At 36.3% G+C, this 22,494-nt stretch overlaps 1 protein-coding gene across 4 annotated transcripts in view; it reads left to right on the top strand.

The window, feature by feature from the left end:
- The window catches only part of ZMAT4 (zinc finger matrin-type 4), a 564,854-nt gene that overhangs the window by 341,262 nt on the left and 201,098 nt on the right, over nt 1-22,494 (top strand). For all 4 annotated transcript variants that reach the window (XR_008915557.1, XM_056813567.1, XM_056813568.1 and 1 more), the window contains exon 5: nt 4,908-5,064. Coding sequence is in view for 3 of the 4 variants with exons in the window: in XM_056813567.1 (XP_056669545.1) it covers nt 4,908-5,064 (157 nt within the window). In the remaining variant the exon portion in view is untranslated. The remainder of the gene's footprint in view (nt 1-4,907; nt 5,065-22,494) is intronic.

The raw sequence follows: 22,494 nt of genomic DNA, 5'->3' as shown, positions 1-22,494 counted from the left end.
CATGTATATTTATATATGAATGTATATATAAACACATATCCATATATTCATATATAAGAATGAGGAGAAATTAGCTATAGAAAATTTAAATTTATGTTAATTATACCATATTATATCATAAGTTCTCAAGATGTACAAGTTACCTGAATTGCCTTTGGGTTCATACAGGAAAATTCTCACTGGTATTTACTTGTTGTATAACTCTAAAAAAGTCATTTTCCATCTCTGGCCTTCAGTTCTCATATGGCTATACCAGATTTCCTTTAAAGTCCTTTCCAACTTGTACATTGTAAGACTCTTTAACCTTATGTTTTGTCAGTTTTAAGGGTCAAAAAGGGGTTTTGACAAAATTAGAGAGCAACTTTTAATAATTTAAGTTTTACTGAGAATATAGTAGAATTGTAAATTAATATTATCCCTTTAAGCCAGAGAAAAGAAAACTAGCAGCTTTTAACAATTTAACAAATTAGTTTAATTAAAATATAGTAAAAGAATATAGAACAGAAGGGAAATATAGGAAAGAGGTAGAGAAATAAATTTTCCTTATGTCTATACTAGTTATCCTATAACAATCTATAACTGCCTATAGTTACTATCTAAAACTGCCTATGTTTACCTATAACTGCCTATAACTACTGCTAATAGCAACTACCCCACAAAGTTCCACCCCAAAATAGCCCAATCAAAACCAGTCCAGTGTTTAATCCAACTCCAATTAGGTCTGTCAACAAAGTCCAGCCACCTCCCAAAAAGTTCAAAAAGCCCAAAAGTCCCTCTAAAGGCTAAAGCCAAAAAGTCCTCTTAGTAAGCTCAGACCTGCCTTTATATTCCAGTAACTAAACTTCACACATTCCCAAAAGCCAACTTCCCTGCAACTCCCAGCCCTAACTATTAGCAACTAAACCCCAACCCCTGAACTGTCAACAACTGACAGCCTGACCAAGTCATGCTGGCCTCTTTTATAACCTTTTCCCTTCCTTAGTTCCCTGTCTCTATGGTTTCTTCTTCCTGTCTCTATGGTAAGAGGACCTTTAGTTCCCCTGTTAAATTAAAGAATAAATAATTCATTTTTACCTACTCTTACCAAGATGGAAAGGTTTCATATTTGAACCCAGGGACTCTCTTTACATTACCTAGCTGAGTATATCTCTCTTAGATGTCTATTCTTTCTTCTACTTTCTGCTAGGTCCCCCCACATCTACCATTGGTTCTACTATTTCTCGCAGATACTATTTGCCTCAATGAATGACATCAATAAGTCAGTCAACAAGCATTTATTAAGTATTTGCAATATTCAATGTGTGTTAAGAACTGGGTATTCATATACAAGCAAAATAAAAGATGATACTTCCTTTCAAGGAGTTTGTAGTTTAATTTGATTAGATAGAACTCTTTTAAAGTTGATGTCTCCAAAGGTCATTGTTAGCTTTTTTAAGATGCAGACACCCAACTGGATCCATTTATGAAGACAGTTGAAGAAATTCTTAGTTTAAAATCAGTATTTTCAACTAACTCATCTCACATTTTAAAATGTCTGTTTAATTATTCTCTGAATTATGGTTAGAATAAAAAAGGAGGTACAAAAATAGTCATAGCCATACTCTTTGTGTTGGCAAAAAACTTGGAAAATTAAAAAAAATGTGGTATATGATGTGTTATAAGGAATGATGGACTGGAGGACTTATATATGAAAGGGAAAAACCTCCATGAACTGATGCAGAGTGAAATGAGCAGACCCAAGAGAATATTTTACGCAGAAAATGAAACATTGTAGAATGATCAAATGCAATGGACTTTGCTACTAGTAGCAAGGCAATGATCCAGGACAATCACGAGGGACTTATGAGAAAGAATGCTATCCAAATTGAGAGACTGAACAGTGGGAGCAGAAATGTAGAAGAAAAACATTTGATTTATCATGTTTATATGTTTTTTAATGGGTACATGATTTGGGGCTTAGGTTTTAAAATATTGCTCTATTGCAAAAATGAATAATATGAATGAATAATATGAATAATAGGTATTAAATGATAACATTTGTATAACCCAGTGAAATTGCTTATCAGCTCCAGGAGGGGAGAGAAAATGCATCATGTAACTATGGCAAAATATTTTTTTTAAAAAGAAACCATGATAAGCATACTATTTTCAGTTAGAATACCTTTTGTGTTTGTTACACATCAAAGAGACTGAGTTGTTTCAATAGGCTGCAAAGGGTCAGCACCCTTTTTTCTTCGTCCTCTTTTTTTCTTTCCAGCAACTGAAAGTTCTGTGTTCCTTCATGTAGGTAAGAAAACCTAGGGACTTATCATAAGAAGGTTGACCAAAAGGTAATGAAGTAGTGGTCATGCTAACACAGTAAACAGTCACAAATGAAAGGAGGAGTGATTTATGATCTATAAGAGTGGACAGAAGACTTAAGTAGTGAAATGAGTATTAATAATTGATAACTTTCAAATGTTCAAGTAAAATTTCATTAGTGATTCCCTTCAAATTCAGGGTTCTCAGTCTGAAGATGATGAACCATTAAAGGGGCCTATGGATAGATTTCACAGAATCTTTCACCTTTTAAATTTCTTTCTACAGAATTGATATATAAAAATATGTAATGTAATACTAAGCATTTTATTTCACATATTTGAAAATGTTATTTGGAGAGAAGTTCCAATTGGTTTGGTAAAGTTTGGCAAGCTGTACCAGATTATCAAAGGGATTCATGACACAAAAAGGTTAAGAATCCCTACTATTTGTGGTGATATCCTCCAGACATTACCATTTGTCAATAATGTTTTTGTATCATGCTCCAAAAGTTATGAAAAGATTCCTAAGTTATGTCTTTAATCTCTCAAAAGAATTTGACTTATCTGCAAAGGAAAAAATAAATGGATGAAGAGTTTTTATTTTTTAATCCATGATAAACACTTAGTAGATGGGCAACCTATAAAGTTGATGTTTACATATCTTAAATTGACACTACAAACCAACCATGAAATGGCCCTACGATTTAATGGGAAGAGAAAAATGGGTTGGTTTGACTTTGGAAAAGCATAAAGTTCTTTTAATGACCCCGATGTTCTCCTTATATCCAAAACACATCTATTTAACATCATCATTCTTCTGGTAATATTGTACAGCTGTCAGTAATAGAATGCTAACATGTTGGGAAAAAATGGAATTGAAGATCAGACAAAGAAAGGGCAATGGAAAGGCTCAGAGTGGGCATGAATGATCTATAGAACTTTACAACTAAATAATTACACTAAGGAAATAATGTAAAAGGTTGTCATCAATGAAATGTATGCTCACATAGTGAAAATGAGTATAAGATAACCAAGAAGCCACCAACATCAGGTGAATGTGAGGGAGATCTTCCTAGAATATTGGGTAAGACAACATGGATGGGACTTTCACAAGATGTAAAGTCATCACAGGATGTAAAGGCTTTGAGCTGCATTTTTGGATGAAACATCCAAGCCAATGGGCTCTAAGATACTTTGGAATACTGAAATAATAGATCAAACAAGTCAAGCTAAGTAGAATTGTCCCAGGAAGTACTCTGGTAACCAAGATTGGTTTGTATTAGTGATGGAGTTAAATACTGAATATGCACCAGTTTGTAGATCTTGCCCAAGAACTCAGGCCATAGTAAAAATCTAAAATTGCATATACTGTGTTGGTGTTTTTAACACTATGCATTTTTCTGAGTAAGTGCTTATTCCATTTTTCTTCACACATGTGAGCACTATCATAATAAAACAAGCATGTATCTAAATGGCCCAGTGGATGGAGAATCAGACCTAGAGACAGAAGGATCTGGGTTTAAATCTGAAATCAGACACTTCCCAGCTATGTGACCCTGGGCAAGTCATTTAACCCAATAAGGGAAATTGCCTTTCCCTTATTGCTCTTTTGCTTTAGAACTAACTAATACAGATTCTTAATTCTAAGAGAGAAGGTAAGTAAGGGTTACTTTTTTTCTTAAATGTTAGATTGTGAGTCTAAGGATTCATGTCAAAGCCATTTCCTTACCTGAGTGACTTTGGGTAAGTTACTGGCTTTTTCTAGCCCTTTGTTTCCTCATATATAAAACAAGGGGATTTAACTAGATCATTCCCAAGGTCCTTTATAGCACCTGATCCTTGGAATGTGCTTTCAGACAAGGAAGTAGCGATTGGTAAAAATAATACCTGATTATGATATGGCACTACAAAGCACTTCACCTATATCATCTTATTTTAGCCTCATAGGAAATAGAAGAGAAGGTGCTATAATCTCCATTTGGCACATTAGGAAGCTGAGCATCAGAGGGGTTAAGCAGCTTGCTTGCATAATGCTAGTAAATACTGGTCTAGGATTAAAAGTCTAGATCTTCTTAACCTAGGAATCTTGTACTCTGCCTCCTATAGCACATTGTCTTTCTTTTACAACAAAACAAAACAAAACAAACAACAAACAAGAAAAACAAAAAACCCTTACCTTCCATTTTAGAATCAACACTAAGTATTAATTCCAATGCAGAAGAGTAGAGTTAGGCAATGAGATTTAAGTGACTTGGGTCACACTTCTAGGAAATATTTGAGAGCAGATTTGAACCCAGGACCTCCTATCTCCAGACCTGGCTCTCTATCCACTGAACCCCCTAGCTGCCTCCATAGCACACTGTCTTTCAAAAAGATAGCATAAAAGAAGTCGAAGAGTTGTTAAGCTTTCACTAAACCAGTCTCATAATAAATCCCAGATTCAGTGGAAGGGTAGGAGGGGGAGTAGGAAGGGTAAAGGCTTAGTTTTGCTCATAGATTTTAGTTAAGTGATTTCTTCTGCATCCTTTTGGTCCCAGAGCCTTCTTTGTTTTTTGTTTGTATGGTTTTTTTTTCTAACATTCCCTTTCTTTTCTTCTTTCCTTTCAGGGAAGCGATGATGACATGGTGGATAAGAACAAATGCTGTACACTCTGTAACATGTCTTTTACATCAGCAGTCGTGGCTGACTCACATTATCAAGGGAAAATCCATGCCAAAAGGTTAAAACTGTTGCTAGGAGAACAACCCCCGGTAAAGGCTGCAGGTAGGTTAGGAACAATAACCATGAGGAGATGTTGGAAATAGAACACTGTATATCTCACTAATTATGCTTACTATTCTGAAGTAGAATTGGTTGGAGCAGCAGCTTAATCTTGAACCTTATTAAAAATAATAATAAATAACTGGATAAGTAACCAAGTCAAGGAAGTACCACAATGCCTTTTTCTTGCTGTCATAACAACCTTCACAAAATTGAAGAAGCTCATTATATCAATTTGGTTTGTTTTGATTTATAGGTTAGCAGTCTAGATTAGCTTTCCTTTAATTAACATCCTGGGAAATGGCTTATATCCTAGAAGAACTTGGGCTTTGGAATGAACCATGGATTTGGAGTCAGAAGAGCTAGGTTTGAATCCTGGCTCAGTGACTTACCTGGAACAAGTCATTACACATCTGTGGAACTCATTTTCCTCATTTCTAAAATGAAGATGAGTTTCTCAGATTTCTTTCAGCTACAAATCTATGATTTTTTAAGCATGAATATGAATCTTTAATTTTTAGATGTTCTTTGATGGATATATATCTGTGAATATACATACATGATGGCATATATATCTTAGTTTAGAATTAATATGAAATTCCTGTTTGTGGTTTACAAAGGGGTGTATTTTATTTTGAATTTGAGGGTTACTATATTTCTTCAAAGAATGTTAATTCATTAACCATCTGTCTGTGTTTGAAATTTTGCCACAATCCTAATATGATTATTTTCATATTTTAAAATTCAAATATTATTGAAAACTTATTTAGCATTAAAATAATGGGCAAAAAATGAGCCTTTATCAAAAATTTATTTAATTTTTAAGATGTTGCTGGGTAATGGGGATGAAAAGGAAAAAGGGGGAAATGGCTTCTGGTCTCAAAAAGCTCATCTTCTACTTGAGGAGATTCCACAGGTAAACAGACAGGAAGATACATAATCATTTGAGGAAGGGGCAAGCATTAGAAACTAAGGGCATTGAGGAAGGTTCCTCATAAAAGTCTCATAGAGAGTCTCAAAAGGAAACCAGAAATCAGCTCAAATCCTATCATTAAAAGAAACCATCAATCAGCCAATCAATAAACTTTTTGTTGTTTTCTTTTTAAATCCTCACCTTCCACTTTAGAATCAATACTTTGTATTGGTTCCAAGGCAGAAAAATAGTAAGGGCTGGACAGTGTTGTTGAAGTGACTTGCCCAGGGTCACACAGCTAGGACTTGTCTGAGGCCAGTTTTGAACCCAGGACTTCTCACCTCTAGGCCTGGCTCTCAATCCATTGAGTCACCCAACTGCCTTCTCATAAACATTTTCAAGCACCCTGACTAGGCATTGTGCTAAAGAGGCAAAAGGAGACAAAATACATTTTCTGCCTTCAACAAGTTCACAATCTAATGGGATCTGTGTAAGTCAATTAACTTCTAAATGCCTCAAGAAAACTGCCTAGGACTTTTCTACTAAATCATAGAATTATTCATTGTAACACATGATATGCTTTGGTCAAACTGTCAAGAACTTATTTATCATCTACTGTGAGCTATTTATCATATTGGATTCTGAGGATACAAAGACCTGTCTCTGCCCTCAAGGAGTTTACTATGTCATATGAAGGGAGTTCTCATACTAAAAGTTCTACAATCATAGAATATCGGGAATCATTTACAAATTTTCCATTTGTCTAACTATAAGAAGTGTCTAATTGTTAGCAGAGTGTAATAGATACAGAATCAGACAATCTGGCTTCAGGTTCATACTCTGTCTCTTATTACCTGAATGATCTTGGGAAAGTTATTTCCTATCCATCCATGGACCTTGCTATTCCTGTTTCTAAAGTGAAAGGTTGGTCTAAATGATATCTGTAGTTTTTTTCTAGTTCTAAATTCTAAATTCCTAGGCAAACTCTTATCCAACTCCATGATTGTGTGAAATAGTGCTTCTGTTGCAGGAAAATCAGAATATAGGAAATTTGAACAAAGTAGAATTGTTTTGTAATCCTTTAAAGAGGTGGGGAATCTTTCATAATTATTACTACTGTCAGGTTAGTTACCTTTATACTGGAATTAAAGTTTAGCTTTGCATTCTACCTCACTGTCTAATGAGTTGTGCATAAATCATCAGTATAATTAAATGGTCCTTTAAAAGAAAAAAAAAGGGCATGAGTTTTAGAAAGTCTAAGAGATCCTTATATTCCTTTTATACTCTTGGCTAAAGCCAAATGAGACAAATAGTTGTTCTCTGATGTTGCCTGAAACTTGTGTTTTATTTCGGTGTTCATTCATTAATTCATTCATGTTTCTGTTCATTCATTCATCCACCCATCCACTTATGCTTTTATTCACTATTTCCATTATCCAATCAGTTAACAGAGCACCAACTGTGTATCTCTATGGGGCTCTCTATTAGCTTTGGGGATACAAAAAAAAGAAAGAAAGAAAAAGCAATTCCTGCCTTGAAGGATCTTTCATTCTAATGGGAGATAGCATATAAATCAGAACATATGAGATGAGTACAGAGTAAGTGGAAAGTAGCATCAGAAGGAAGGAAACTGGAAGCTTAGGAAGTCTCCTAGAAGTGGTGCTTGAATTAAACCTTAAATAAAAGTCTGAATTTCCACGAATCAGATCGGGAGAATATTTCCGGTATGGGAAATAGCAAGTACAAAGGCCCTGAGATGGGAGATGGAGGATCTTGCACAAGCAACAGCAAACAAGTCATTATAACTAAATTATATTGAGTTTCTGAAAGTGAATAGATTGTAAGGGGATTGAAAAGGTAGAAAGAATTTAGTCTATGGAACGTTTTGAATGCCAAATGAAGGACTCTATATTTTATACTGCAGGTAATAGGGAGCCACTTCCCTTATTGATCAGATTATTAATTAGAGATTGACCTAATTTGGCCTACCCTTTTAGGGAAAACTACTTTGGCATCTGGGAGAAGGGCTAATTAGAAATGGGGAAAGACTGAGTCAGAGGAGACCAATTAGGAGGTTATTGCTACAGGTGAGAGGTGACAAATCCCTGAACTAGTATGAAAACTGATTTTTTAAAAAGTTGATATAATATAGACTTCTATTGTACTGTGTATGTGAAATTTATAAATGGAAATATTGTTGTTTTATAGGCATATTCTGTACATAAGCATAAGATATCCATAGCTTACATTGCTAAGTTTACAAAATACTTTCTTCATAACTCTATGAGATAGTTAGTGTAAGTGTTAGTATTCCCATTTTACAGATGAGGAAACCAGTGTTTAGAAAATTTAAATGACCTGCTATGATGAACCTGTATCTATTCAAGAAAAGGTACATCTTGTTTCTCCAAAAGGTTTATTAACATCCACCAAAGAAAATCTCTAAAATAGACATTTGAAAACATTTGTCACTTTAAGCATTTCCCTTTTATGTTTAACCAGCCCTTCTGTTTTCCATGTCTAAACTCAACATTTAAGCTAAGCTTAGATTTTGGAAGTAGTGAGGGAATGAGAGAACAATATCTTTGTTTATAGTCTCCATTAGCAAGTGGTAAAGTTATTTTTTTTATTTCACTTCATGATAAAAATAGTTTTCTGTGAATTTAAATACAACTTCAACACAACAAAATACCAGTTTGTTTTCATGAATCCAAACACCCTCAGAGCTAGAAAATGTTCCTAGGGCAATGTGGGAGTTGCTGTCAATAAACTAAATCTTCTTTGAATGTAGCTGAAGCTCACAGTGCCCACACATATTCATCATCACAGAAATGGTTGGATCACTCTCCCTATTGCCTTGGCCAACACATCTGTAGAGCTGTCCATAGATTTTGACAAATTTAGGGGGTTGTCCTATTTCTCTATTAACATAATCAGGATAGCATTTGATTAGTAAACAAATATTCCTTAGGTCACACCATTTAAATAAGCACTGGTTATACAAAAATAGGCAAAGGTCCAATCTCAAAGAGTTCACAGTCTATTAGGGGAGACAACATGAAAACTATATACAAACAAGCTATAAACAAAATAAATTAGAGTTCATCCACAAAGGGAAGGCATTAGCATTGAGGGGGATCTAGAAAGACTTCCCATTGTAGATAGAATTTTAGCAGGGACTTCAAAGAAATCTGGAATTAAAGATATGAATCTCCAGTTGATCCATTGAAAATGTTCCAAATTGGAAGAGAGTGAGTATTGTTTAAAGAATGAGAAGGATGTCAGTGCCATCACATCAAAAAGTATTTGGGAATATTAGGTGTAAGAAGACTGAAAAGGTGGTGGTGGTAGATTATGAAGGATTTTGAATGCTTAAGAGGGAATTTTGTTCTTGATCCTGAAGGTAATAAGGAAATACTGGATTTTATGGAGGGATGTCAAGAAGATGAATTATCTTCTTGTCATCCCTCCATAAAATCTGAAAGGAGGATTGACTCAATTTGGGGGGAGGAACAGAATAGCTACAGCTCTGCCAGTAACCCAGATGAAGTACGAGCCTCTTTCACCCTCTGAGACTTCTTATAGCCAGCCTTTAAAGTCACAGATAGACATGACCTGAGGAAAGTTGTCCCCAAACCTGCCATAATACTATAGCGAGGGAGAATAAAAGCTAGCCGATGGCCTTCAGTGTTTGCCTATGTATTCAGGTCTCATGTATATCCCAGGGAAAAAGCCTCTGCATTGAATTGTGGAGCATATTGCAAACTGCTGAAAATTTTAAGGCATAATATAAACCAAAGAATTAGACTGTATTGATGTAATTCCAAAAGGACAGTAAAAAGAACTGTGGGCTTGACATCTTCTGAGTCTTGTCATGTTCTTTTGGGCAAAGGCCATGGAATCATAGCAGTCAGAAGTCTTAGGACTCTTTACATCCTGTGTATTGAGGAAAAGTGAAGTTCTGAAAAGCTACCAGACCCAGATAGCTACTGCTGCATTGAGACAAGTTGGGGGTGGGGAGTGGAACCTGGATAGGTGATGAATACATGATGCTCCAAGCTGATTCAGAAAAAAAAAAAAAAACTTCTTCCCATTGCCACTGCTCTGTTTCAGCTCTCATTTTTATTGTCTGACTTATTGCAAGATATTCTCTACCCTGGTCTCCCAGGTTCCAAATCTGCCCTTTTCGTCTCTATCTTAGATATTATTAATATATTGCTTCTTCCAGGGAATAACACTGATACTGTTACTCTCCTATAGAAAAAAAAAGTAGCGGGAGAGTTCTTGTTGCTTGCTGAATTAAGACTAGATCACTTTTACCTGGCATTCAGACTTGCAAAAGCTGTCTCTAACTTGACAACTTTATCTCTGTAACATTTAACTTGGTCATAGTCACAGAATGTGTTTCACACTTTTCTACCCCCTGCGTCCTTACTAATATTAATCCATTCCTTTAATAAGCATTTATTAAAAGTTTGCTGCTGTGAAAAGCACCGTATTTGGTACCAAGGGAGACAGAAACTGAACTAAGGGACAATCTCTGCCTTCATGGAGCTGACACTTTAGCTGCTGCTCTGTCTGGAAATTCTTCTCTCCTTCCTCTACTAAATATTGAAAATCTAATCATATTCCGATATTCAATTTCCCTATAAAATCTTTCTTGACTACATATGATCTAGTATGACTCTGGGAAGCTTCCTTTATATTTGCTAAATTGCATTTGCTATTTTCTGACTTATTATCAATTGAATACTTGTCTCAACTTACTTTATTAAATTATAAAAATTTTGAGGGTAAGACCTCTTATTTTCTGTTCTCTATGGTATCTTATATATGATTGGTCAATCAATATATATGTATTAATTACTATATATTAGGCACTGTGCTAAATGTTAGAAAGAAAGGCAAAAACAATCCCTGCTCTCAAGAAACTGATTTCCTAATGGGGGAGAAGACGTGTAAATAAAAAGAATCAGAGACATCAGGGCTGAGGTCTCTTGTAAAAGAGTCTCTTGCCAAAAAAAAAAGACTGACATTAAATTCTCAGTCTAGAAGAAAAGTGTAGCTGGTGGTAGAATGTGTGCAACTAAGTAAAGGCTACAAAGACCAGAAGGGTGAGGACAGGGCTGGCTAAAAGGGGTTTTAAAGAACAAACCAAAGATATTTGATCCTAGAGGTAATAGAGGGTCCCTGGAGCTTACTGAGCAGAAAAGTTATATAGTTATATCTGAACTTTAAGAAATCACCTCAGCCACTAAGTGGAGGATGAATTACAGAGGAGAGAGATTTGAAGCAGACCAATTAGAAAGTGATTGCTATACACCAGACATGAGGGCCTGCAAAAGAAAAAAATGGTGGTTGTGTGAATGGACAGAACACTATTAAATAATCAATAAATATTTATAGAATTGAAAAGACATTCACCTGGCATACACTGTTTAGCTAGTGAGAATGGAAGGACTGGGACAGATTGTATGCTTTCTCCCTTCCATATACATGTTTTTGAGGTTTATGAGGCCTTTTTCCCACTGACATCTTTCCCCCTTATTTTCTATGTCGTAGTTGCTCTTGATATCAATTTAATCAATTTTAACTCTATATAAAGTTAGGGTTGAAGAGGCCCATAAAATGATCATTTTTATGCACCTTTCCCTTCTTGGTCTGTCCTGATCACTTATTTTCTAATGGATTAATACCCACTCAGTATTTAATGTGAACAAGTTAGATAGGTTCCATGCAAGTGCCAAAGATCCAAAGAGTGGATCTGTCTCTGTCCATGTGAAGCCTTTTTAATATAAAAAATGTCTCTATGGCATTTCTCTCCTGAAAGATTTCACCCTTCAGTGAGGTACTGTAACAGCCCTCTGAGTGGCTACAGGGATTCTAAAGATGGCAAGAAAAAGCCTTCTACAAAGTCTTCTATAGGTGTGTATCAGGGTGACCTTGGGAATTAAATCAGTTAGGTGAATTACTGTTTTATGTAATCATTGCTCATTATTTCTGGTATTAAAAGAAGAAAGAGAAGAACAACAGCAAAGAAGAGGAGGAGGTGGGGGAAAAGAGAAAAGAAAGAAAGAAAGAAAAGGAAATCAAAGAAAAAAGGGAAGAAAGAAAGGAAGGAAGAAAAAAAGGAAGGAAGGAAGGAAGGAAGGAAGGAAGGAAGGAAGGAAGGAAGGAAGGAAGGAAGGAAGGAAGGAAGGAAAGAAGGAAGGAAGGAAGGAAGGAAGGAAGGAAGGAAGGAAGGAAGGAAGGAAGGAAGGAAGGAAGGAAGGAAGGAAGGAAGGAAGGAAGGAAGGAAGGAAGGAAGGAAAGAAGAGACAGGTATATGCTTCTCTCTTAGTTGCACTACTCATGCTACCTCTCTGTAGAAAACAGGCCCATCACTGAAGAAATCATTGGGTATGCACAGTTTGTACAAAGACCACAGCTTTTTTGAGCTACTCTATCTGATGAGTGCAAACAATTGGAAGATATGAATTAGCTTCTTTCCTCTCACAGTGAAACTGCATTTGATTAAAAAGACAGTCTTGCTGTATTTTTTCTATTGTGTTTTTCTCCTTCAGATTGATGAGTTGCTACTAGGTCTTCAGAAAGGTTTGGCACATCTCATGGAACAAAACCAAAGCTTTGTGTGTCTGATGATCCCTGAAATCCCATAAAAATTCAAGATTCTATAATTCTCTGATACTGGATGTAAATCAAACATCAGACCCTGTTCTCTGAAAGGCAGGCTGGATTTAATCTTCCCTAGGAACCTCTCATTAATCTTTGTAGTTCATTATGCATATGCCCAGGGTTTTTCCTGGGCACATAAGAATCTGGATCATGTCTCTTAAAGGTCCCTCCAGCAAACAGTTGACATTTGTTAAATGCTTAGTTTGTGCTAATCACTTGAGATTCAGATAAAAGCACAGCCTCTGCCTTCGAGGAGCTTCTTTGGATGAAAGACAATATATAAAAAGTGACTGAATGGAGTAGAGGTTTAGAAAGAATCACAGGAAGGCTTGGTAGTGAGGTCCAATAGAGTCCAAAGTGAAGCTCAGAGGGGAATTAATCATGAACTGATTGAATCTTTTCCCAGATGGAGCCTTCTGGAAGGAACTCTTCAATGGGAGAAGGGAGCAAGGTTAGTTGAAAGATGTTTTAGAGAGAGATGGTCCTAGGTACTGAGCAGATTTCTGGGAGAGAAGGTGGCTGATTCTTTAAGGCTAATACAAATTACATATAGAATAGGGTTAGCAAATACAGTGAGATAAGATTTATAGTTGAGCTTCCTTTAACAATACTAGAGTTAGATCTCTCACTTTTGTGATCTTTATGTTCTTCCCCTCAGAAATTCAAACACAGCCCTCACAAAAACTCAGTCTAGCACTTAATTCCCCACAAGATACTGGATGTCATTTTCAGCCACATTCAGTGGAATTAAGACCCTTGATAAAGGGGCAAGATTTTCATTTCCTAACTTGTCTTAGTATCTTAATGCTCTTCACATTTCCTTATGCCAATGTCAATGTTGTCCAGTTGTTTCAGTCATTACTTCATTCTCCAGTTGTTTCAGGCATGATTCTTCATGACTCCATTTGGGGTTTCCTTGGTAAAGATACTAGAGTGGCTTGCCATTTTCTTTCAACAACTAATTTTATAAATGTTCAGTGTCACCATACCCATTGTTATTCCTGCATCTTCTTTTAGTATGCATCTCTCTCCAGTCCTACAGTTTTCACAGCATGTTGCAAGAGGTCTTCAGTTATTGAAGGTCCTGAAGCTCCTAGTTTTGCCTTGGGATTTCTCTTCATTTCCTAGTTTGTCTATGTGATCATTCCCCATGGCTGGCTCCACAATCCTCATGGTGGCTCTGTCCAGATACTTCATCCTGATTCATTATTAGCCATGAATGAACCTCTATCTTTCTTTCATCCTTAATAGGGAAGGGGTGACTGCTACCCTAATAAAATCACATTCCTAAACACACACACACACACACACACACACACACAACCACGAAATTCTCCCTGTAATTTTTACTCATTGTTCCTAATTCCTCCTCTGGGTAAAATTAGTAGATTAAATCAAAATTTTAATGTGCTGTGTTGATTGATGTATGGATGGATGGCTTCCCTATCACCTCATCCCCTCTTCCCCATCCCAGTGTCCCAGTGTTCCAGTGTTCTTTCAATGGTCTTTCAATGGTTACTCTAATGATAGGGTCTCTGATTTGCTCTTAGCTCCTTGCCTCTGTTTCAGAGAGTTAGTGTCTAATATCCATGTTTCTTATGAAGCTAATGGGCACCAGCTCTTCTTGAATATTAATAATGATAAAAATGTGGGGCATTATGGTGTCATTGTAACAGAGCAGTAATCTAGGCATTAGGAATCAGCTGACTTGGATTCTAATCCCAAGCCTTGCACTAATGAGCTGTGTGATTTGGCACAAACCACTTAATCATGTCTGGACATCAGTTTTCTCATTTGTGAGATAAGCTGATTGATTTAGGTAAAAACATAAAATCAGAAGTTCAGAGCTAAAATGGAGCTTATTCATTTTTGCCAAGAAGGAAACTGAGGCCTAGAGCAGTAAAAGAATTTATCTCAAACTCCAGGATCATTAAATTCTTTCCTTAGAAAATGAGTCTATGAAAAGGGAATGAAAAGGGTAACTAAATTCTGTTGAAATCCTCTTAGTGGTTATTTATGATTCACTGAATTTAAGCTTGTGCCTTAAGGTTCTGTTTTGTTTTTCTTTCTTATTTTTTAATTCTTCCTTTGAGAGTTAAGATCCAAACTCAGTCTTGTTTACCTGATGAGACTTGACAAAGGTCACAAAACAAAATATCCTGCCATTAGACTGGTGATTTTTTTCTCCCCTTTGTATCTAGCGAACCCCTACAAATAAGATAATAGGAATAAGAATGAGACTGAAGTCTCATTCAAAACCCTGCAGAGCAATATAAGCTATCATGAGAACATCAAAGATAGGGAATCTTTCAAAATAATATATTAGAATATTTCTTGGTGCAGATGTGTTTGTGAATTATTTAAGGTAAAAAACTGCAGCCACAGAGAAGCAGTGGGTATTCTCCACTTCTTACTCATTAATTATTAATAACCTTTTAAGATTAGACATACTCAGACTGGTTAGGCATTATTTTTAGGATTAGCAAGACCATCCTTCTTCAATTTATTCTGAGTCATATATGAACGCCTTTAAATAGATACATTATCATAAGCCAAAGAGTAGTGTGTTAATAGCCTTGAACAGCCCTAACCACCTGCCAAATATCTACTGTTTTCTGCCTAGTCAGATCTCAAGTTTGATGGGTAATCATGCTCAAATTCCTCTTTGTATAGTCACTATGGCTTATGAACACCAGGGGACTGAAAAATGACTAATACATTGTATGCATGCATGGTAGATGGCTTAGGAATGGAAAAAGTATTTAAATATTTATAGCTTTATTTCCCTGTCAAGTTTCTTCATTGTTTATTTAATTTTTGCTTATAGGAAAAGGCAGTAAGGATACTTCACTTTGGAAGCCTGGCGACACCTGACCTTCTGTTTTATTAAACAACTTTCTCTACCACTTCAATAATTTTAAAAAGTATTCTATGACATATCTTGGGTGAATCTATAATAGGACCAATTCTGTAAATGTTATATTGTTAATATTTGCTAAAATTTGTTTATCTAACCTTTAATTAAAATAGCTAGCCTATAGCTTGTTAAAGATTACATATTGTCTTACATCTATCATCTCATTTGATCTTCATAACAACCCTTTCATCTTAGGCAGGGTATGAAATCAGGTCTTTCTGACGTCAAGCATAGTGCTTCTGCTTTGCTAATTAACTACCTCTACTCCACAAACTCCAGTGACTTCCTATTATGTCCACAATCAAATATAAGCCACTGAGTTTGACATTTAAAGTTCTTCACAACCTAACCCTTTCTACCTTTCCCAGCACTTTACACTCCCCCTCCCACTTCCATATTCTCTATTACCTTAATATGTCATTGCTCTACTTGAAAAACTTTGTTCTTATTTCCATGTTTCAATGTTCTTGTTGAGTCCATTGGTATGGGTACTTCCTATACTTCTATAAATATTAGCCCCTCTAATCCTACCAAATATGTATATATGAGGTACTGCCTGTACAGGATTTTGTGCTAGGTTTGCTAGGGATACAAAGAGATAATGGAAAATATTTAACATTGTACTTGAGGATCTTCAGGATATTCTGTAGTCAGTCCTTCCAGTAGTGAGCCTCTCTGGCTTTAGCTGGAATGGCTTTCAGATGGTTGACATACATTGCATCATGAGGTCCCTACTAAAAGTGTTTCCAGCTTCTGAGTCTCTCTCGATCCTTTAAGAACCTAGGATCATTGGAAGGTAGCATGGCTCAGCAGAAAAATAGCCCCACCTATGTAACCTTGGCCAAGTCACTTGACTTCCCTGGGCCTCAGTTTCTTCATCTGTAAAATGTAGGAGTTAAACTAGATGACTTCTAAAGTGTTTTCTATATTTACATCTGTGATTACAGGAGCAACGGTGAGGACTTTATTGGTATGAATCACAATTAATTAATTATGGATGAATTTAAATTGATTCCACTTGGGGAGCTCTTTTTAGAATTTCAAAGCACCCTGGAGATTCCTGGGGATTGCAGAATTGTTTGACTTGATTGGGGTTGTCCTGTATCTGTTCATATGTCAAAGCTGGATTATCAAAAGAGCAATGGCTTGCTTGGGGAGCAAATCACTTTAAAAGGTATGGTTGTTATTAAGATGCCTAGGGACAATATTTGACATGGCTTGATCTTATCAGGAATTTATAAATGTGAAACCAATATTTAGAGATTGGTAGGAGCAGTGAATAATGAGAGAGAATGCCCATGTAAGGAAAGATGGAGTCTTTCACTGCTTATCTTCTGTGTAAATGTGTTTAATGTGCATTCCTCTTCTCCTGGAATCCTGTCAGACTTCAACTTATTTCCCTTCTCTTTTCCTGACAGAGCCGACAGAGGCAGAGGGAGCTTTAGAGCTTCTCCATAAATTTTCATGCTAGGCACAGAATTGCTTATTTGAGTTCTATATTGAATTAATAAAGATCAGGGTATTCTGGATCTGTTTGAAAGTTACATAAATCCAAATTTTGCATAATGCCTGCACTCAGAGTTCAAACAGTGATGCCCATTTGCATATAAGGCATTATGTGCCACAGCAGTTCAATCACCAGATGAGAGTTATTTGGGTTCTCCTAGGATAATCTCTCTAGATCCTTGTCCTGATGAGTGTAAATAATGGTCTGTTTGTCAAACAGCCACATCTCCATAGTAATAAGATTTTTCGTGAGAACAGATACATCCTGAAATATTCCCATATACACACAAACCACACCTTTATGATGATATCTCTTGAGTTTTCTAATAGTTAAAGTGCCAGGTGTTTCTGGCATGGAGCAGCCCTACACACTCTGAGATCATTGTCATTGCTCTTTCAGACTTCCTTCTTTCCATCTTGGTCCTATAATTTACCCAGGTTCACCAAAAGTTTCATGCTCAAAGCCTTGTGGTTATCTTTGACTCTTGGCCCTTACTTCTCCTAGCCATTCATTAATAATACCCTATCAATTTGACCTGCACAATACTTCTTCTGTCTTCTCCTCTCTAATTTCCTTTGCCATTACCCTTGTAGGGACTGTTTACTACTAATCACCTGGACAAAAGCCTTCTAAGTGTTCTTCCCACTTCTAGGAGCTATTGTGTCCATTGTATCATTTATACAACAGCAAGAACATTCTTTCTTAGGCTTAGTTCTAGCCATATCATTCTGCTAGCAAACAAAACACATAAAAAATAAAAGAAACCTTTGGTGATCCTTATTGCTTATCTGGACAGTGAACTCACCAGTCCCTTCCATAATTTCATTCAATCTTGCATTTCTAGCCACAAGTCATATCATTATCCTCCACCAAACTAGTGTCCTCTCTGTCCCCTGAGTGGGCATGGACCTACCTGATTCTGTGTCTTTGATCATGATGTTTCCTTTATTGGAATGCCTTCCCTTTCTCTTACTCATCCTTTAAAGAGAACCCTAATGGTACCTTCTCTATGAAGCTGTTCTTGAATCACCTGATTGATAAAGATTTTCTACCTTATACGTTAAAACAGAAAATGCTTTATACTTACCTCTTCTACTACTATTAATATTCCTACTATTAGCTAGCTAGCATCTATATAGCACATTTTGTTTTACAAAGTGCTTCATGAATATTATCTTATTCTTACAACAACTGTGGGAAAGAGGTACTATTATTATCCCCATTTTACAGAGGAGGAAACAGAAGCAAAAAAAAAAAAAAGGGATTTTCCCAGGGTCACACAGCTAGTAAGTGTCTGAGGTCAAGTTTGAACTCCAGTCTTTCTGACGCCAGGTTTATTGCTTTAACCATTGGTCTATATAACTCACTTTAAAAAGACTGTTCAGCTGGGCCAAAGAGACTGATTAATAGAGTGCTCCTGCTCCAATCAGGAGGTACCTTTTCTGTAAAACCACCAATTCAGTTTGGAGTTAAATGATTGGTCTATAAGAAGAAAGGGTTCCTTTTTCTCACATTTTGGGGTTTCTATTACTAGCCTAATATCATGCATTCTGTCTGCCAAATTTGTTGGGTTCAGTCATTTTTATTTTCAATGACATTTGATGTGACCCCATTTGGGGTTTTCTTGGCAAAGATACTGGATTGACTTGCTATATTCTTCTCAGTTTTTTAAATAGATGAAGAAAAGGGGGCAAATAAAATGTGATTTGCTGACTGGCTCAGGGTCACACAACTAGTATCTGAGGTCAGATTTGATGAATCTTCCTGACTTCAGGTCCAGTGCTCTATTCATCATGCAACCTAGCTGCCCAACCTGCTACACAGTGGCATTTAATATGTACTTGCTGATTGATTAAATCCCTACTCTGGTGCTCCAGGGAATTATTTTAATTATGGCTCATATGTAAGTCTTCTCTCAAAAGGTGAGAGTAGCAAGATACTCAATGTACAAAAGTAATCCGGTTGGAGACAGCTAATTTATTCCTACAGAAGAAATGAAAAGCATAGAAAATTCACAATTGTGCAGCAACAAAATAGGATTCAATAACTTAGGAGTACCATTTCAGTCTACAGGAAGGTTGATGATTAAACCTCATTAGAACATAAAATGGTTCAAAGACTGATGGTTTAGGGATTTTACATTTCACCTTGGCACTACATGGTCTAAATCTTCCTGTTAATGTCTGGGCAAAATGGCCAGGTTTGGGCCAATCCTCTTGCCCTGCTTTTCTTAGCTTATATAGAATTTTCCCCTGCTTCCAAGTCTGTTTCTGTTACTCCACCTTTTGGACTCATAACCTCTTGAATTCACAGGAAAAGTGCAAATAACTAATATGATTCCAGTTAACTAAGCTGTGTTCATGATCCATGTTGGGGTAGTGTGAGGGATAGGGGAAAGAGCTCTGCTGAGTCATCTCTCACCCATAAAGAGTTAAAACAAAAATTTCACGACAGCCACACAGGAGAGAATCATACCTTCGAGAGGTGAGGGGGCAGGAACTTCCCTTTTGTATCATTAGCAAGCCATCAATTCTTCTGGCTTCACAGACAATAGAGGGACTCCTCATCTTTGTACAATATAATAGCCCTCAGGGATTAATCCAATATAGCTGGAAGTCTACCACCCAAAACTTAATGAGATCTTTGGGAATGAGAAATAATGATTCTAAACATGGTGCATGATGATGGGTCAAGGATTGGATAGAGGATGAGTAAAGCTACTTGTTAGCTCTGGATAATTAATCAATTTGTGCCTCATGTCTTTACTAGAGTAACCTCCATGAGAGAGGCAATCAGACTCTCTAACCACTACTAGTAAAGCACAATGCTCTGTACAAATTACATGCCTGATAAATGTTTGTGATAAAGGAATACTCAGATTGCCTGATTGGTTAATATCTCATCTCAACTGATTTAATTTTTATAAATAAATTCTTCAAAATAATATTTGATCTCTCTACGCAAGTCTTCTGATGCTTCATCATTCCACGAGACAAAAACATTTATTGAGTACCAACTCTGTGCCCACCATTGTGCTTAACACTGGGATGTAACGTTAGGCAAAAGACAGATTCTTCCCTCAAGAAACTCAGAATCTAATGAATAAGATTCTTTGTCCTATTAGGATAAAATCTACCCAATTTTGGAGGGTCTCATAACCAGAAGGAGGGGTCATCAGCTCAAGAATTTTAGTCTCATCAGAACTAAGGCATAGAGAGTTTTCAGTTCACAGTAGTGGGGGAAGAACTCCCACCAATGCAATCACTTGCATTTAAAAGTATTACAGTGTAATCTATTTTACATATGATTCACTGGACCTGTTCAAATGACTGAGAAGTTATAGGTAAATGGAATCTCTTAGGCCTTCCAATCTTTTGAATTGTTTGATGCCTAGCCAGAAAATTAGACCAAGGCAACTATATTTTCCTTTCTATACATATTTAATTGATTAATTTAGAGCATTTTTTCAGGATTACAAAAATCAGGTTCTCCCCCCCCCCCCTTTCCCCAAACCCCTCCCATATCCCATGCACAATTCCACTGGCTTTTACATATGTCTTTGGTCAAGACCTATTTCCATATTATTGATATTTGCACTAGGGTGATCATTTAAGGTTTATAACTCCAATCATAACCCCATTGACACATGTGATCAAGCACTTGTTTTTCTTCTATATTTCTACTCCCACAGATTTTCCTCCAAATGTGTTTTCCTTTTAAATTTAAGGTAAACAACAGCCCAGTGATGGGATGATGGAAAAGATTTTATCAATGAGACAACTGGCATAAAAAAATTTAACAATCTTTTCAAAGACCATAAGCTTATCTTAATTTTTTTGGTGATTGAATTATATTAAAAAAGCTGTTGATCTGATAATGTAGTTATGGTTCAAATCCAGAAATTTCTCTTTACCATATTTTTGGTGGGGACAGTTGTAGTGATAGAATATAATCAGTTTCCTTTGGTTACTATGACTCCCTCAGTTCTCAGTGTAAAAGAGTTTTTATGTCTCTGTAAACAAAACATGGCATAATTCAACTGTTCAGTCATTCAATAAATGCCTATTAATGAAATTGTACTGCATTCAATCTTTAGGCTGTGAATTCCTTGTACACTATTTGTGTGAAATATGTCTAATAAACAAAATTACTTCATTTATTACGACATACCACCAATTTCTCTCGCAGATAATATTTTGTCCAATGCTAAACTTGAGATGTTTGCCAAATAAGAGACCCACTTATTCAAATATGATTTTGGGGTTAAATGCTTTCAGGCATTTCAAATTTAAAAGTCTTACTTGATACTGATACAGGAATAATTTACAATTCCCTTGGTGATTTCATGAACTCTCATAGATTCCATTATCATTTCTATGCAGATTATACCCATATCTTCATAAACAACTCTAATCCCTGTTTTGTGCTTCAGACCTACATCATCAGTTGCTTATTGGACATTTCTAAGCAGGTATCCTGTAGATCTCTCAAATTAAATATATCTAAAATGTATCATTTACTTTGCTCCCTTCCCATAATCCAGCTATCTCATTCTTGTTTCTGTAAGCACAAGTTTGGGACATAATGGAATACTTTTAATTGACTGATTAAACTGATTTTGATGAGGGTACCATTTTATCCTTCCAGTATCCAGGTTCATAGTCTGAGATTTATTCTCAACTCTTTACTCGCTCTTATCCTACCCCACTCCCCTATAGCTAACTACCAAATCTTAATTATTTTATTTACACCGCATCTCATGCATCCTTTCCACCTGACATCACAATAACCCTAAGTCAAGTCTTTCTCACTTCACATCCAGACAATTGTCTAACTGGTTTTTCCTTCCTCAAATCTCGACCCTCTCTAATCCATGACCCCAAAGGGATTGTCTTCATTCACAGGTATAAACACATCTCTCTCTTACTCAAAAATATTTAGTACCTTCCCATTGCCTCTAGGGGGTCTGTCAGGCTTTATTCTGCTTTTAAAGATTTATCACAATCACTTCATGCCCTCTTTGATTCAGCTAAATTGGCCTTCTTGCTATTCCTTACATACTGTGGAAGAGAGAAATTGGGAAGCACGCAAAAAGGCAGAAGCAGAGGCTGATGACCTGTCAGTCAAACGAAGGTTCTATTTGGAATGTTACCGGGAAGAGCAGTTGAAAGGAAAGGAACAGACCAACTGAAGGGTTATGTCTTTGAACCTGGAAGACAGACAGGAGGTGGTCTCTGGTGACTTTGAAGGCAGAAGAAAGAAGGACAAAAGTCCAGATATCTCTCTGACTTGCTCTGTTGATGATAGTGACTGAACCTCCAGACCTATCAGACATTTCTCTCAATTTGAACCATATCCTAATATCCTCCAACCTAAGGCTCACTAAGGCTCACATTCATCTCTTATCTCCATACCTTTGAT

Source organism: Monodelphis domestica, chromosome 1, assembly GCF_027887165.1.
Source record: "Monodelphis domestica isolate mMonDom1 chromosome 1, mMonDom1.pri, whole genome shotgun sequence".
Classification (NCBI taxonomy): domain Eukaryota; kingdom Metazoa; phylum Chordata; class Mammalia; order Didelphimorphia; family Didelphidae; genus Monodelphis; species Monodelphis domestica.
Note: the sequence above shows the minus strand (reverse complement) of the source record. Positions and strands in the feature narration are given on the sequence as shown.